The sequence below is a fragment of the Rana temporaria genome, chromosome 6, assembly GCF_905171775.1.
Source record: "Rana temporaria chromosome 6, aRanTem1.1, whole genome shotgun sequence".
Taxonomy (NCBI): Eukaryota; Metazoa; Chordata; class Amphibia; order Anura; family Ranidae; genus Rana; species Rana temporaria.
The window spans coordinates 187,593,564-187,611,923 of NC_053494.1; the positions used below are offsets into that span (position 1 = coordinate 187,593,564).

Below are 18,360 nucleotides of genomic sequence, written 5' to 3' on the forward strand. Positions count from 1 at the left end.
ACCAGGCCTATTCTGGCACTTCTCTCCTACATGTACAAATCATAATTTTTTTGCTAGAAAATTACGCAGAACCCCCAAACATTATATATGTTTTTTTAGCAGACACCCTAGGGAATAAAACGACGGTCATTGAAACCTTTTATCTTGCACGGTATTTGCGCAATAATTTTTCAAACGCCTTTTTTTGGGAAAAAAATTGTTTCATGAATTAAAAAAATTTAAAAACAGTAAAGTTAGCCCAATTTTTCTGTAAAATATGAAATATGATGTTACACCGAGTAAATAGATACCTAACATGTCACGCTTTAAAATTGCGCACACTCATGGAATGGCGCCAAACTTCGGTACTTAAAAATCTTCATAGGCAACGATTTGAAATTTTTTACAGGTTACCAGTTTAGATTTACAGAGGAGATCTAGTGCTAGAATTGTTGCTGGCACTCTAACGCACGCGGCGATACCTCACATATGTGGTTTATACAGCGTTTACATATGTCGGCGGGACTTGCGTGTGCGTTCGCTTCTGCGCGCAAGCTACCGGGGACAGGGGCGTTAAAAAAATAAATTTTTATTTCTTTTTTTTTTTTATATATTTATTTCTTTTTTTACCCTTTTTTTTTTTTTTTTATCACTTTTATTCCTATTACAAGGAATGTAAACATCCCTTGTAATAGGAATGTGTGTGACAGGTACTCTTTATGGAGAGATGCGGGGTCAATAAGACCCCACATCTCTCCTCCAGGCTGGAAAGCATGAAATCGGTGAAAAAAAATTCACCGATCTCATGCTTGTGGTTGCTTAGCAGCCGCAATCGCGGCTTTGTTTACTTACGGGGACCCGGGCGTGACGTCATCACATCGCGCCCGGGTCCTCCGACGGTCATAGAGATGACTGGTGACCATCTGGTCACCAGTCTTCTCTATGCTCCTTCGAGCGCCGGACGATTCGCACGGGAGAGCCCGGAGAAGCACCGGATGGCGGCGGGAGGGGGGGATGTCCCCTCCCGCCGCCTGTAAGAACGATCTAGCGGCGGAACCGCCGCTATGATCGTTCTTACGTTGTGCAGAATCGCCGGCAGTTTAGAAGGATATCTGAATGATGCCTCTTAGCTGCAGGCATCATTCAGATATCCACCCGGAAAGCCCAGGACGTCATATGACGTCCACTCTGAACGGCAGAAGTTCTTTGTGGACGTCATTTTACTATGGGCCGGTAGGGAAGTGGTTAAAGTGGAACTTTAGTCAGAAAATTAAGTCTTGATAGACTACCTAATGCTGGGCCCCTTTGCCTAAACTATTTAAAATCCAGTAGGGCATGGTCTTATCCTGCTCTGCACAGCTTCAGTTGCTCTCTATTTTCGCACTGTGCCAAAAATCAGAGTCACTAGAGGCTGAACTGCTGACAGAATAAAACAATTTCTGCAGCTCATGGGTTTTAGCAAAATGTCAGCCTGCGTCAAGAAGAAACAGGAGCAATGCTGGAGGCAATTTACAGCACACACTAATTTTGGTAGCATAGGGCCAGATTCACAGAATAAGTACGCCGGAGTATCTGCTGATACTCCGGCGTACTTTCAAATTTGCCGCGTCGTATCTTAATTTGTAATTCACAAACAAGATACGACGGCATTTGGCTAAGATCCGACAGGCGTACAGCTTCGTACGCCTTCGGATCTTAGGATGCAATACTTCGGCCACCGCTGGGTGGAGATCGCGTCGTTTTCTGCGTCGGGTATGCTAATTAGCTGTTTACAGCGATCAACGAAGGTACGCGCGTTCGTTACGTCGTCGCTTGTCGTCTTTTCGCGTCACAAAGTTACGACTGCTATTGAGGTGGTGTAACAATAGACAGCCCATGTTAAAGTATGGCCGTCGTTCCCGCGTCGAATTTAAATTTTTTTTTTTTGCGTAAGTCGTCCGGGAATACGAAAGTACATTACGCACGTCGCCATTCAAAACATTACGTCGGGGCAACGTCATGTCGCGCAAAGCACGGCGGGAAATTTCAAAACGGAGCATGCGCAGTACGTTCGGCGCGGGAACACGCCTAATTTAAATGGTACACGCCCCATTTGAATTAGGCGGGCTTGCGCCGGATGGCTTTACGTTACACCGCCGTAAGTTAAAACTTGCGGCGGTGTAACGTAAAGACGATACGTTATGCCGCCGCAGATATCTGCGAATCTGGCCCATAGTTTTTAATGTGGAATGTATATTCCTAGCTAAAGAATATTATTTTTAATCAAGTTGTTACGGGTAATATTCAGCTTTGAAGAAACTTTGAGCAACAATACATTATTAAAACACCTTTGAATTTTGGAACTTCAAAAGTCATGGAATCGTTTTACGGGTTGTAATTATTTGAAATGTGTCTTTATGTGGAGTTTCTACACTTCAGAATAAAATTAAAGTGAGTTTTGCAGTCAAAGAGTCTGCTCTGTAGGTTGTGGGAAAGAAGGGGCGGTACGTCTAGAAAACAGGCAGGAGTCAGGGCAATAGCAGTCAGGTAAAACAATTCATATATATGTAATTCCATACATGGAGCTACCCTTGAATGTTGCATGCAATGTTGTCTATGGAATCCATCAGTTCATATATTTTCTTTTTTGTTTGCAGATTCTATATAAAGCAGCAGGAGAAAAGGTTATTCATAAATATTCCTTACCTGCAGATATTCCCGAATTTATCCAAGCCAGAGTTAATGCCTATAACATAAGCAATGTAAGATTTACTCCTACATACTTATTATTTTTAACTCTGTGTTGTTATTCAGATTAAATTGATTATATCTTTTTTTTCAGAATTGTTACAAACAAGAAATGGAAGAACTAAAGACTAAAGGATATGATCTGAGGTCTGACGCTATCTCTATCAAGGCTGCCAAAGCTGCTAGACAAGCAGCTAGTGATGTAAGCACAACATTATAGTAATATGACATCATTTTTATTACAGGAGTAAATTAAAAATATGCTTTCTTGGTGGACTTTCTTTTCCCCTCACTAGATTTTATCATAGGAACGGCCAGTTCGGAGGCCCCATACACACCATAGAATCTATCCGCAGATAAATCCCATCAAATGGGTTTCTGCGGATAGATCCTATGGTGTGTACACTCCGTCGGATATCTATCCGCAGATAAATCTCCCCTGGAATGGATTTCCAGCAGATAAATATTTGTCGACATGCACAGAATATCTATCTGCTGGAATCCATTCCAACGGATGGATCCGCTCGTCTGTACAGACTTACCGGATCCATCCGTCCAAAGGGATTCCCCGCACGCGCCGTAATGAATAGACGCATGCGTGGAATTCCTTATATGACAGTGTCGCGCCCGTCGCCGCGTCATAATAGCGGCGACGGCGCGACACGTCATCGGCAGAGGATTTCAGCGCGGATTTCAATGCGATGGTGTGTACACGCCATCGCATTGAAATCCTCTGAAATCTTAGAGAGGATTTATCCGCGGATACGGTCCGCTGAACCGTATCTGCGGATAAATTCTATCGTGTGTATGGGGCCTTAGATGTGGGGTATATAATGGGATGTAATGTTTTCCAGACTGAATAGATGGGATTAGAACCTACAGACTTGCACATTTGTACAGGCTCCCCTTCTGTACTGAAATTACTTACTATCACTGCACACTATGAGATTCCTCTATCATGCATTAGAAGCTGCAACAAGTTAGATAGTTTTTCCTTTTTTTATGGCTAAAGGGCATCCAGCATGGCCCCTTCCACCTCAGTATTACTGTCCCTGGTTGCCCCTTTCATCCATTGAGTCAGTTCTATAATCGTGATGATGTGGGAAAGAAGACACCAATTAGGGCAAAAAATATTTAGATTAAACTTTAGCATAAAGTAATGCCGCGTACACCCGATCGGTTCGTCTGATGAAAACGGTCTGTGTGTGGGTCCCATAGTTTTTTTCCCATCTGTGAAAAAACTTAGAACCTGTTAAAATTATCTGATGGTTAAAAAAACAATAGAAAAAACGATCGTCTGTGGGGAATTCCATCAGTTAAAAACCCATGCATGCTCAGAATCAAGTCAACGCATGCTCGGAAGCATTGAACTTCATTTTTCTCAGCACGCCGTTGTGTTTTACGTCACCGCGTTCTGACACAAACGTTTTTTTAACTGATGGTGTGTAGGCACGACTGATGAAAGTCAGCTTCATTGGATATCTGATGAAAAAATCCATCGGCCCGTTTTCATCGGATGAACCGATCGTGTGTACAGGGCATAACACTTTCACTGCTTTCAACAATTCTACAATCTGAGGCCCCGTACACACGACCAGTTTCCTCGGCAGAATTCAGCTTCCGACCGAGTTTCTGGCTGAATTCTGCCGAGAAACCCGGCCGTGTGTACAATTTCGCAGAGGAAGCCGACGAGGAGCTCGACGAGGAAATAGAGAACATGTTCTCTATTTCCTCGTTGTTCTATGGGAGCTCTCGGCCCACCGAGCTCCTCGGCGGCTTCAGGGCTGAACTGGCCGAGGAACTCGATGTGTTTGGCACGTCGAGTTCCTCGGCCGTGTGTACGGGGCCTGAGATGTCTATAGACTTGTACTGAAAAAAGAAGCAGGCACAACTACTGTGTTGTAATTTTTTTTATACAGAAAGTACATCATGTATTTCTGAGGCAATATATAATCAAAAGAGTAACAGAAATTAAACACATTGACTCGTTTACAGTAGCATTTCTGTTACTCTGATTACATTCAATTATATATAACAGAAGTTTAATTATGTCATGGTTGTAATATGTAATTGTTTGGATGTACTTTGTACTTGTTTTAGGTACATTATAAGAAATCTTATGAGGCCCAGAAAGGGAAACTTGTCGGTTTTCGAAGTCTACAAGATGATCCTAAGCTTGTCCACTACATGCATGTGGCAAAGATTCAGTCTGGGCGTGAATATAAGAAAGACTATGAAAAGTCAAAGACCAAATACAATACTCCACTGGATATGGTCAACGTGGTGGCTGCCAAAAAGTCTCAGGATATTGCAAGTGGCATTGGCTACAAACAGCCAATCCATCACTACACTTACCTACCAGATGCTATGAGCATTGAACTGTCCAAGAAAATGATGGAAATACAAAGTGATGTGAGTTGATTCTTTTTGAAAAAAAATCTGTCTTTCTAGGGGTTTCTTAAACTGTGGGACATGTACCAATGGTAATGCATAGGCTCATTTTATATGTTTTAGGAATGATGTGTAGTTCCAACTTGTGGCAAACAAAGTAATTCTAGTAAAGACTGTCAATGAAAGCACTACAAATAGAATGTAATTTAAACTGTAGAGAAGAAATGTTGGCCTCTATGGCACCAATAGCCTTCATTCAGAAAGCAGCATACTGTCTAACTATAGGATGTGGTTTGGGTCTGCCACAGTTCCATGTACATAGATCCAGCGATGGGTTTTTCCTTCTGTCAGAGCTGCTTGGGTTCCTGCCAAATGAGCCCTGAACCTATGTATTATTGAGCGCATGCACCTGTGGGTTAGTGTTCGAGCAATGCTTCTCCATGCTGTAGCTGTACTTCCCTGTTGCCTGTGGCATTTGCTCTTGCTTGAGTATACTTGTACTGTGTGTGTTTGTTTGGTCTTGTCATTGTTCTCAGTGTTTTCTCTCTTGCTGAGCTCTTGTATTCCCTTAGGTTCCTGTCCGTGCATCTCTTCGTGTTCTGCCTCTGTAGGTGCTCTTCACAACATTGTTTCTTGTTGTTTTCCCTCCTGCCTCTCATTCCTGCTTGCTGTGTCCACCTCTCTCTGCGCTGCTGCGCAGTTTCCCCCCGCTCTACTGTGCTTCACGCTTGCTCACTGCGTCCTCCCTCTACTGTCTCTTCTTAGCTTGCTGCAGTAGTCTCATTGGTACCTTGTATCCTGTGTGCACACTGAGTCATTCCTGTTTGCTATTTTCTGGCACTGTGCTTGTGTGTTAGAGAGCCGCGTCCAGGGGGCTGCCTTGCAGGGCAACAGCCACATCTCCAGCGGCTCTGGTGAAGGCCAGACATCTCCTTAGATCCTGGGACACCTTTGTTTGTGTACGATCACACTACTCCTGCATCTGCTAAGACTGGTACCCTGCCACACATGTTTAGCCCTTTCTACTGCACTAGAACCTGAGTTTTACAGTCCCAGGTGTTCCAATTCTCAGGTTGTGACAGAGTCCTTTTGAGATAAAATGAATTGAATGTACTTTGGCAGTACATAGGCAGATGGATGTATTTTTAAATGAATTAATTGAACAGACTGTAAAGTGACAATCATTACATTTCAGCTAAACAGCTGTTAAAGTATGTAGGTATCTGGCATAGATGGTTATTTCAGTTTGGAGTAGTAATAGGGCTAATATCTAAAAAGAGCAGGAAGCAACCAAGGACTGAAAACCAGATTCTGTAATGACAGTTCTGTAGTTCATAAACAGAAACAAGTCTCCTGAATTCTGGTATTTTCAGGAAGTGCTAAGGGGTGGTGCAGTTCAATAAAAAGTTATCTTCTAGAGTCTTGCAGCCCTCCTCAGAATCGTGGGAATTCATAAAACTATAAAAGAGAAAAAAGAGTGGAGGGCGCACCGACCTAGTGTGATACTGATAAAATGAATTTATTCAAAAATTAAAATCAATAGTTATACTCACAAATTGGAGTTAAAATCAGGCTTTAAAAGTAATGCAGCAGATATCCAGCAACATCAGTGGAACACGGTAATCGTTTGAACCAACAGTTAATGTTACAGTTGACGCGTTTCGGGGGCGTACCCCTTTCTTCAGAGCTTAGTGGTCTGCAGTGCTTCCTCGTCGTAGTGCTTGTGGGAATATATATACACACACACAGCTAATATCTAAAAAGAGCAGGAAGCAACCAAGGACTGAAAACCAGATTCTGTAATGATAGTTCTGTAGTTCTGCATAACAAAAAACAGTAATGTTTCAGCTGTAGTTGAGAGTGTCAAACTCCACTTTTACAGAGATACAGAAAACACAAAGCCAGCATAATATTTTGGAAGAACCTTCGTTATTTCTCAGAAGGCCAATGCCTTTCAGTTGTACATGTGGTATTTACTGCAAAGGTTGTCACGTGGTGGTGTAGCATGATTAACAAAGGTTTGGGAGACATTGGCTTAGTCAAACTCAACCACCAAGTTAGTTTTAAGCTTTTGATTTGTTTCCTTTATAGAACATCTACAAGTCTGATCTGACCAGCTGGATGAAGGGCACAGGGTGGATTCCTATCGGGTCCCTTGATGTAGAGAAGGCCAAGAAGGCTGGTGATGCTTTGAATGAAAAGAAATATCGCCAGCATCCAGACACCATAAAGTTTACAAGTATAGCTGATACTCCTGTCATGGTCCAGGCTAAGACAAATGCTCTTCAACTCAGTGATGTAAGTGGCCTTAACACCATTTCCTTTCTTATCATTTGTTTTTATGTTTCAACCCAGGTTTCTAATTATGGTGTCCGTTTAATAAACTGAGAAGTTTTTTCTCAGTTCAGTTCTCGGCAGTTCTCAGAGGAAAATTATCTCCTCTGCAGCCGGTTTAATTAACTGAGAACTTTAGTTATCAGAGGGAGAACAGAGGAGAAGTGTTTCCTCTGAAAACGGCCAAGATCTGTGTAAAAGTGGGTGGGCTGCCTGTAATCTTGTGAGATATTGTGAGATTATGGTGCAGCCGAGTTCAAAAAGTGAAACTAAGGTTTAAAAGAACATGTAATGACATGTTTTCAGACATGTGATAACTAAATATATATATCCTGTATATATACACATGTGTGTGTGTGTATATATATATATATATATATATATATATATATACACACATATATGCACACACACACATATACAGTATTTATATATATGTATACACATATATACAGTATATATGTATTTACACACAAACACATGAATATATATATATTAATGTGATTGTGTATATATATATATATATGTGTGTGTGTATACATACTGTATATATGTGTTTGTGTGTATACATACTGTATATATATGTGTGTGTGTATACGTATATGTATATAAATACTAGACATGTGCATTAGTTTTCGTTAGAATGCATTTTCGTCCGAAAATCTGTTTTTTTCGTTATCGTTTTAACAAACGATAACGAAAGTGCAAGAAACGAAAACCGAAAGATCCGACATAAAAAATGCTTTATTTTCGTTTTCGTTGCGGTAAAAATTAGATATAGAGAGATTCGACATTATAGGGAAAAGATTCGACATCATAGAGAAAAGATCCGACATTATAGAGAAAAGATTCGACACTATAGAAATAATAGATTCGACATTACAGAGAATAGATTTCGATTTATGAGAAAATAGATTCGACATTATTACTAGTCATACAACATTAGAATTCTTGTAGGCGGAATATTCGAACGGAAATGTACAATTCGACGTAAAGATTCGACGTTCCGTCGAATATTCGTTTGAACAATTGACAGAAACCAAGTATTATTGGATTTTCGGACGAAAGCTATTCCCCAACGAAAAACGAAATAAATCAAAACGATTTTCGGGAGTAACTAAATAAATTTATTTTCCAAACGAAAACGAAAAAACTAAACAAAATATTCCAGTCTGCACATGTCTAATAAATACTGTATATATTTGTGCATACAAAATGGCCATGTGCTGTGATGAGAAGTGGAGAACATGTTCTCCGGTCCTTATGTCAGTATATTAAACCGGCAACGGTGATCATTATGATCTTGGCTTATTACGGTTTATTAAACGTACACCTTACCTGTTGATTATAATTTTCTTTTGTTAGTTAAAACATGCCAATTCATGAGGAAATTGGGGTTTCATGCCATCACTCAAACTAAACAAGCTGGCCTCCGCGCATGTTTATCCTACATGTTACTGAGTGAGCTGCTTGAACCCTGAATTTTATTGATAATAGATAGTCAGGCATCTGTCTACTTCCTCTTCTTCCCCAAAACTTGCACATCTGTTGCCCATCTGTTGACTGAAGACACAGGCCCAGATTCACAAAGCACTTACGCCGACGTATAACAAGTTACTCCGACGTAAGTTCAAATGTGCGCCGTCGTATCTGTGCGCCAGAACCACGAACAGATATGCACCTAAAAACAGGCTACACCCTGCCGACGTAACTTGCTTACGCCGCCGTAGGGTGGGCGCACATTTAGGCTGGGAGCATAGTGCCGCTCCCATTGATTAGCCATTCAAACATGCAAATTAGGGAAATACGGCGATTCACAAACCTGCGCTTGCCCGGCGCATGCTACGCGAGGTGCGTGTAAGTTGTACGTCCGGCGTAAAGTTATTCCCCATAAAGGAGGTGCAACCCAGCAGCAGACATGCAGAGGTTTGCACCAGGGAACACAGACCAGCGTATTTTACGTTGGACGTGTGATCCGGCGTAGCTTAGGCAGTTGTGCCGGCGTGGTAGTGAGCAGGCGTGGGGGGGGGGGTGTGCGCATGCGCAGTTCGTGATACGTATCTGCCTGGCGCTCGGCCCATCATTTGCATGGGGTCACGCCTCATTTGCATGGGTCACGCCCACTTCCACCTACGCCGGCGTACGCCTACGAAATCCACGCCACGCTGGTGCAGCATTGGGAGCACTGGCTTGCTGAATTCAATGCTTGCCTCTCTGCGCTGCGTTGGCGTAGCGTACAGCGTTTGCGCTAAGGCGGCGTAATGTGCGCCCACACTGTGAATCTGGGCCACAGTCTTTATACTGATGTGAACTCTTGCAAGTCAATACTCAATATCCAAGCCAGAACTGACCCTAATTGTCCACAACCATCTGTGCAGAGGAGGTCACACAGAGCCTACCAGAGATGATCAGGTTCAGTGCTGCAAAAATGATTAGTCAGTGGGTCCATTTTGTGTAAGTCATTTTATATACAATGTTGATATAGGTGAATGTAGTCCACAACATGCATATTTGACGATATTGTAGTTTGGCCCCTTCAGCATCCTTGAAAAAACAACATGGCTTAAACTGTGAAAGGAACCATGATTTGGGTTGTTGTGTTTTGATGCACACTTAAAGTGAAGTAAAGTAAAAGTATAAATGTGCTTCCCATTAATTCAGTCTAACTTTTTTTTTTACAGAAACTGTACAAATCCTCAGGAGAGAAGACCTTGCACACGTACCATTTGCCCCCAGATGCACCTCAGTTTATTCAAGCCAAGTACAATTCTGCTAACATTAGTGATGTAAGTTTCTTGTTTTATTCTAATTGCACAAAGGCAATTACCGGTAGATCCTTTGTCTGTAACTGTTACTAATGTTTAAGTACAGATTTAAGTTTAAGTACCATTTAAGGCTTCATTAGAAAAATAGCCATTTGCTTAAGATATCTGAAGATATAATCTCCTTAAGGATACAATTCCAGTTGTAAAATATAATATATTATAAAATATTATATAGATATATTTATTTGTATTAATTAAAATTTCACAAAAAAACTAGGATGAGCAGAACTTTGTTTTTTGCTAGTGACTTCTATCTCTGTCATTAATTACCTGTTTATCATAAATAAATAATGAATAATGAAAAACACATTGATTGATAGATAAAAAAAAAATCTTTTTTTTTCAGAGTTTTTACAAGCAGGACTGGCAGAAAACCATCAGTAAAGGACACCATGTTCTGGGTGATTCCATTCCCATTGTTGCTGCCAAAGCTTCCAGAAATATTGCCAGTGACGTAAGTACTGATGGCTCTAATAATACTAAATGCATTAATAATATTGGTATATTAATAATATTAATCCATTGGTCCATTAATAGTATAGCTTATGTTCTGCTTCATTAGGAAGTGGATGGATAAATCAACTTGAGATTACAACAGGCCCAAGCACCCCTAAAACCATAGGCTGCCACCACTGATAATAATGTTGTGTTTAACTGTTACCCTATTGTATTAATATAGCAGATATATATCCATATAATCAAATTTGAAACCTTTAGCACCTTGAAACACATATGCTTCAATCGTTTGTCCACATTGTTTGTGATAATATATCAAAATTATTGTCATTTTTTTTTCAGTACAAGTACAAACAAGCCTATGAGAAAGCCAGAGGTAAGCATGTTGGCTTCAGAAGCATCTATGATGATCCTAAACTTGTGCATTTCATGGCTGTGGCTAAGATGCAGTCTGAGCGGGAATACAAGAAGGACTATGAGAAATTGAAGACCAAATATCACACTCCTCTTGACATGGTTAGCATTACAGCTGCCAAGAAGTCCCAAGAAATAGCCACCAACACCAATTACAAGCAGCCAATCCATCACTACACCTTATTACCGGATGCCATGAGCGTGGGGTTGTCTAAGAACATGATGCAGATTCAGAGTGATGTGAGTATGGGCTAAAACAGGCTTGGGTACTCCAGCCAGTCAGTGACTCCAAGCTTTGTAGTTGAAACAGCTGGAGGGTTGCAGCTTGGTGAAGCATTTTCTCAAAGAGGTTGTTAAGGCCTAACTCCAGTTAAATTATTTATTTCTAGCATTGAACAGAGTGAGGAAGACTTTAAATTTCTGTCAAGCTTTTATTGTCAAACTTTTACATTTGCAGTGTATGAATGATCTTGACCTTGACTTATGACAGCAGGATGTTGTCTTTGTAAATAGTAAAACATAGCGGGGTAGATCCACAGTCAGCGGCGCATTATTCCGCCGGGTGTAGCGTATCTAAGATACACTACGCCGCCGTAACTTACTTTTTTTTTTCAAATCCACAAAGAATCTGAGCCGTAAGTTACGGCGGTGTAGTGTATCTTTGGCGGCGTAATGGCGCGGCATTCAAATCTCTGTGATGGGGGCGTGTTTTATGTAAATACGTCGTGACCCGACGTAAACAACGTTTTTTTTAACTGTGCATGCGCCATCCATGGGGGTATCCCAGTGCGCATGCTCGAAATTAACCCGGAACAAGCCAATGCTTCCGACGGTGACGTCATTCTACGCAAATCCCTATTCGCGAATGACTTACGCAAACGACGTAAAAAATTAAAAATTTGACGCGGGAACAACGGCTATACTTAACATAGGATACTCCTCATATAGCAGGGGTAACTATACGCCGAAAAAAGCCTTACGGAAACAAAGTAAAAAAATGCGCCGGCCGGACGTACGTTTGTGGATCGCCGTATCTAGCTAATTTGCATACTCGACGCGTAAATCGACGGAAACGCCACCTAGCGGCCAGCGTAAAAATGCACCTTAGATCCGACGGCGTACTAAGACGTACGCCAGTCGGATCTAGCACAGCTTCAGGCGTATCTTGTTTTGTGGATACTAAACAAAGATACGCCGGAGCAAATTAGAAGTTACGCGGCGTATCAATAGATACGCCAGCGTAACTTCTTTGTGGATCTGCCCCAGCATGTCTAACTGTGTGTGTCTAACTTTGGATATATAATAAAGCACAAACAATAACACGTTTTAGTTAATATATAATTCTTAGGGGATCCCATCTTCAATATAAAAACATTCTCAGAATTTCTAACCGTTCTCCAACTGTGTTTTTGTCTTTATTTTGTTTTTTGTCCCTATTGAATGATTTCCTATCACTTACTATCCCCATAGGAAGTAAGGGGATATCTTCCCAAAGGGAAAAATGAAGAAGCTTTAACCCTTCCATGTGCTATTCAAAACTAAATAAAACATATTGACAGCATTAACATCCTGTACAGTTTCCATGTGATTTTGATACTACTATTGTGTGTTCTCTTATAGAATTTCTACAAAGAAGATTACAACTCCTGGTTTAAGGGTATTGGATGGAGTCCTCTAGGCTGTTTGGAAGTTGAAAAAGTTAAGAAGGCTGGAAATGCTCTGAGCGAGAGGAAGTATCGCCAGCATCCTGACACTTTCAAATTTACAAGCATCCCAGACTCTATGGAAATAACTTTAGCTCAGAGCAATACCAAACAGCACAGTGATGTAAGTATTATAAATGACAATTTTTTGTGTAAGTTATAATATTATGACATATCACAAGGAGACTTTTTCTTCATTTTCAGATAAACTACAAATCAGCAGGAGAGAAAGTGAAGCACAAGTATAATCTGAACCCTGATGACCCTAATTTCATCCAAGCTAAAGTCAATGCACAGAATATAAGTGAAGTGAGTGAGATTACACCACTACTAATGTTATGCAATAATGGAGCTCAGTACATAATTGAATAACCATCTACCAGTTTTTAAAAGATTTAGCCATCCAAAAAAAAGTTCAGCTGAATAGTTGAAAAAAAAAGGAAATCTGATTGCCAGAAGGATGCGGTAGTCCATACTGGAAATGCGAGGGCATCTAAATGGGCACATTGAAAGTAAATTCATTATTGTCACAAGGTATCAGGTAGTAGATCAAACCATAAACAGCAACATTATTATTATTTAACCTCTTCAGCTCCTAAAGGTTTTGCCCCCTTCATGACCAGGCCATCTTTTGCGATACAGCACTGCGTTATTTTAATTGACAATTGTGCAGTCATGTGATGCTGTACCATAATAAAATTCATGTCCCTTTTTTCCCACAAATAGAGATTTCTTTTGGTGGTATTTTATCACCTCTGTAGTTTGTATTTTTTGCGCTATAAACAAAAAAGACTGACAATTTCGAAAAAAATCCATTTTTTTTTACTTTTTGCTTAGAAAAACATCCAATAATTAAAAAAAAAAAAAATTTCCGTCAATTTAGGCCAATATGTATTTTGCTTCATATTTTGGGTAAGAATCCCAATAAGCAAATATTGATTGGTTTGCACAAATGTTATCGTGTCTACAAACTATGGGATATTTTTATGGTATTTTCATTTTTTTACCAGTAATGGCGGCGAGCAGCGATTTTAAGCTGGACTGCGATATTGTGGCGGACAAATCGGACACCTAACTGACACTTTCGACCCTTTATGAGTACCAGTGACATTTTTACATTGATCAGTGCTAAAAAATATGCACTGTTACTGTACTAATGACACTGGCAGGGAAGAGGTTAACACCAGGGGCAATCAAAGGGTTAAATTTGTTCTGGGGGGGGGGGGGGGGGCTTGCTAACTGTGTGGGGATTGCTCTGACTGGGTGAAGACAGAGATCCGTGTTCCTGCTTAGCAGGAACACAAGATGTCTATCTTCTCCCCTGTCAGAATGGCTAGGTGCCCTGTTTACATAGGCAGACTGTAGTTGACTTTCCAATAAAACTGAAATACTGATTCCACATGTTTTTTCATCCTTTGTTGCATCTCACTACTGCTAATATTCTCCAGCTACATTGCAGTCACTTCCTATCTACATGTACTACATAGATGGCTCCATGTCATTTCTCAGGGCAGGTTTCCTGATGGTACCAACAGGGGACCATACATGTGTAATGTGTGCTGAAACAGTCACTTGTAGTCTCTATTGGAATCTTGTGTGGCAGGGTAACAACATAGGGACAAATTTGGGAGACAGGGACAGAGCATTGTCACTCTATAACAGGAAGAGTCTGAACAAGGATCTTCATTGCAAAATCGGCAGGTATTAACTTAATGAAAGGTGAAGATTTTCAAAGAATTACATTTAAAATTACATTAACATCTACCCTTATTAGATCAATAAAAGGTTCTGCATTACTTATTAAGTTTGCTTTTTTTCCCTATATTTCAGTCTTATTATAAAGCTGACTGGATCAAGCACCTGGCTAAAGGATATGACCTCAAACCTGATTCCATTTCAATTCTTGCTGCTAAGGCATCACGAAACATTGCCAGTGATGTGAGTATGTTTCATGATTTTTCTCATGCAGATCAGTCTTTGTCTGATCTATCATTGTACCCCACTCCACGTCATTTTTAAGACTTACTTGTACTGTGCCATAAGTTAGTACTGCAGTACTTGAAAATATGTCTTCTGCACTGCAAGGGGATAAATGCTGCTTTTGCTAGGAGGGAAAGGGATAAGTACAAATACTTACCTTGTTTTACTCACCCTGTAGCTGGCTCTCTCCTCTGCTGTCAGACACTTCATGCTGTCCTCCCATACATTGCAGAACTACTTACCCTGCATTTTACTTGAGGACGTCAGAGTTGTGACTGGCGAGGCAGTGGAGTGAAGCCGTTTCTGGAGATTTGTTGCACATGGAGGATTAAGCCTTTGTGAGTGGGGAGGACTGCATGCAGCCCAGAGGAACCTCACTGTTTTAACAGCAGTTTTAACAGAAGTCGGCATTCAGGATCTAAAACCCCCTGTTGTAATGTGTGGGCTTATGCATTTTCTTACTTTGTCTTATGAGAGTATTTTGTAACATCAGGAAAAATTGCTTTCAGGGTCCAAAGGCGTGCACAGGGGGCACACCCTAATCACCCTGTGCACCAGGGCTAATGACAAGGCAGTACAGCCTGTCCTCCTGTACATAGGCCTGTGTACTATTAATTCAAAAGGGGTGTTCGGGCACCTGCCGAGCAGGAGGACCGGCTGTACTGCCTTATTGCAGATACTGATCCTCTTGTTTCTCCCCCTGCAGTGCTGCTGGCTCCTCCTGCTCTCCCTCCCTCCGGCAGCTTCTTTTGGGTGCCAAGCTTCGCGCAATGCGGTTTGCAGGGATTTCAGCATGATTGTGTGACAAATGTCACAGAACTGCACCGCGTTTTTAGGTGCCATTTAACCACTTCAGATCCGTAGGACGTCCTGGGACGTCCTGGACTTTGAGTGGTGATATCTGAATGATGCCTGCAGCTGCAGGCATCATTCAGATATCTCTGTCTTCAGCCGGCGATTCTGTGCACCAGAAGAATGATCAAAGCGGCGGTTTCGCCGCTCGATCATTCTTCTAGGCAGCGGGAGGGGACGTCCCCCCCCTCCCGCCGCCATCCGGTGCTTCTCCGGGCTCTCCCGTGCCATCGGGGGCCCGGAGAACGAATCGGCCGGCGCGCGTTGCTGAACCATAGAGATGACTGGTGACCAGACGGTCACAGTCATCTCTATGACTGTCGGAGGGCCGGGCGCGACGTTATGACGTCACGCCCGGTACCCGGAAGTAAACAAAGCCGCAATCGCGGCTGTCGGCATGTAATCAGTGAAATGTTTTTCACCGATTTCATGCTTGTAAGCCTGTAGGAGAGATGTGGGGTCTTATTGACCCCACATCTCTCCATAAAGAGGACCTGTCACAGTGATTCCTATTACAAGGGATGTGTACATTCCTTGTAATAGGAATAAAAGTGATCAAAAAAAAAAAATGTCAAAAAAAGTGTAAAAATAAAAAAATGAAGTAAAAAAAAAAAATAATAAAAAAAAAAATTTAAAACGCCCCTGTCCCGGTCGCTCGCGTGCAGAAGCGAACGCGCATGCAAGATCGCCCACATATGTAAACACCGGTCAAACCCCACATGTGAGGTATCATCGCGTGCGTTAGAGTGTGTGCAACAATTCTATCACTAGAGCTACTCTGTAACTCAAAAATAGTAACCTGTAAAAAAATTTAAAGCGTCGCCTATGGAGATTTTTAAGTACCGAAGTTTGGCGCCATTCCATGAGTGTGCGCAATTTTAAAGCGTGACATGTTAGGTATCTATTTACTCGGCGTAACGTCGTCTTTCACATTATACAAAAAAATTGGGCTAACTTTACTGTTTTGTTATTTTTTAATTCATGAAACTGTTTTTTTCCCTAAAAAAAGGCGTTTGAAAAATTATTGCGCAAATACCGTGCGAGAAAAAAAGTTGCAATGACCGCCATTTTATTCCCTAGGGTGTCTGCTAAAAAAAAAATATATAATGTTTGGGGGTTCTGATTAATTTTCTAGCAAAAAAATTGTGATTTTTACATAAAGGAGAACAGTGCCAAAATAGGCCCGGTAACGAAGTGGTTAAACAAATGGCATCTGAAATTTACGTTGTGTGATTTGTCATTTTAGCGGAGCATTTTTAAATTGTAGGCAGAATCACTGCGAATCTGCCAGCGATTAAAAAATGCCCTGGTGTGAATGCAGCCTTACTGTCTGAAATTAAATCTAAATAAACAGCTCAGCTGGCCCAGATCCTGGTATAATCAGGGTCCTGAAGACATCCTTACTCTCCCTCCTATTTCTCAGCCTGTGCTAACAGAAAGATAAATAAATGGTCACTTATAGAGAAAAACATAAAATGTAAAAAAGCATGTTAAAATACAGTTACTTTAGAGAAAAGAAAACTAAATAATAGGGTTTTTCTAAAGAGATATTTGGCGTTGCAGACCTCTAAACATAATATTCATCTCTTTCTTGGTTTCCACCAGTACAAATATAAACAAGCCTATGAAAAAGCCAAGGGTAAGCACGTGGGATTCCGCAGCCTACAGGATGACCCTAAATTGGTCCACTACATGCACGTGGCCAAAATCCAATCTGATCGTGAATATAAGAAGGACTATGAGAAAAGCAAGACGAAGTATCACACTCCAATTGATATGTTCAGTGTCACTGCTGCTAAGAAAGCTCAGGAAGTGTCCTCCAATACGAACTACAAGCAGCTGATCCATGCATACACCCTTCTGCCTGATGCTATGAATTTACAACTCTCCAGAAACATGATGAACATCCAGAGCGATGTAAGTAAAGGTTCCATGGTGCTTTTTTTACAGGAAAGTCAAACAAGTATATGTTTTAGGCCCTGTACACACGGACAAGAATCTCGTCAGGAAAAACCTGTCGCTTTTCCTGACGAGATTCTTGGCAAGAATCTCTTGCTGCCCGAGTGTACACACTGACCTTTCAAAAGAACCGCGGTTCTCTTGAAAGGCAAGAACGCGGTGACGTCATTGCGTAAGACGAGCATGCGCTCGTCATATTCGATGCCGTCGCCGCCATCTTGCTTCACCCTACCTATGCCATAGAAGCTACGGCGCATGCGTCAAAGTCATTTTGAGCATGCGTGGGTTTCCACGGCGACACTTAAGTATACACACTCTCGGGTTTCCCGTCGGGAAACAGGCCGACAAGAATCTCGACGAGAAAAAAGAGAGCAGGTTCTCTTTTCTTCTCGTCGAGATTCTGGCCAGATTTCCTGACGAGAAACATGAAAGCCTCGTACACACGAACGGTTTTCTCGGCAAGAAGCAGTTTTCTTGCTGTTTTTTGCCGAGAAAACCGGTCGTGTGTACGAGGCTTGATTCAGAGTATATCCGGCATTTAACCAGCACCAATCCAGGCTTTTGTATGTAACCCAGCATTTAAAGCCCAGAATCAAAAAAAACCTGTGGACCATTGTTGCATTGAATAAGCTCTAGTTTTGTTGTTTAGATGCTCATGTGAGCTCACAATCCCTCACAGAAAAGACCATTCCTTCTAGCAAATGTGATGACAGAAGCTCCTTACGGAGCATTCTATTTAT

General features: G+C 41.4%; 1 protein-coding gene across 25 annotated transcripts in view; it reads left to right on the forward strand.

The window, feature by feature from the left end:
- Positions 1–18,360, forward strand: part of NEB (nebulin) — a 272,007-nt gene that overhangs the window by 70,706 nt on the left and 182,941 nt on the right. For all 25 annotated transcript variants that reach the window (XM_040357978.1, XM_040357987.1, XM_040357983.1 and 22 more), the window contains 11 exons: positions 2,616–2,720; positions 2,801–2,908; positions 4,807–5,118; positions 7,189–7,395; positions 10,113–10,217; positions 10,603–10,710; positions 11,055–11,366; positions 12,747–12,953; positions 13,034–13,138; positions 14,660–14,767; positions 17,267–17,578. In XM_040357978.1, coding sequence (XP_040213912.1) covers positions 2,616–2,720; positions 2,801–2,908; positions 4,807–5,118; positions 7,189–7,395; positions 10,113–10,217; positions 10,603–10,710; positions 11,055–11,366; positions 12,747–12,953; positions 13,034–13,138; positions 14,660–14,767; positions 17,267–17,578 — 1,989 coding nt within the window. The remainder of the gene's footprint in view (positions 1–2,615; positions 2,721–2,800; positions 2,909–4,806; positions 5,119–7,188; positions 7,396–10,112; positions 10,218–10,602; positions 10,711–11,054; positions 11,367–12,746; positions 12,954–13,033; positions 13,139–14,659; positions 14,768–17,266; positions 17,579–18,360) is intronic.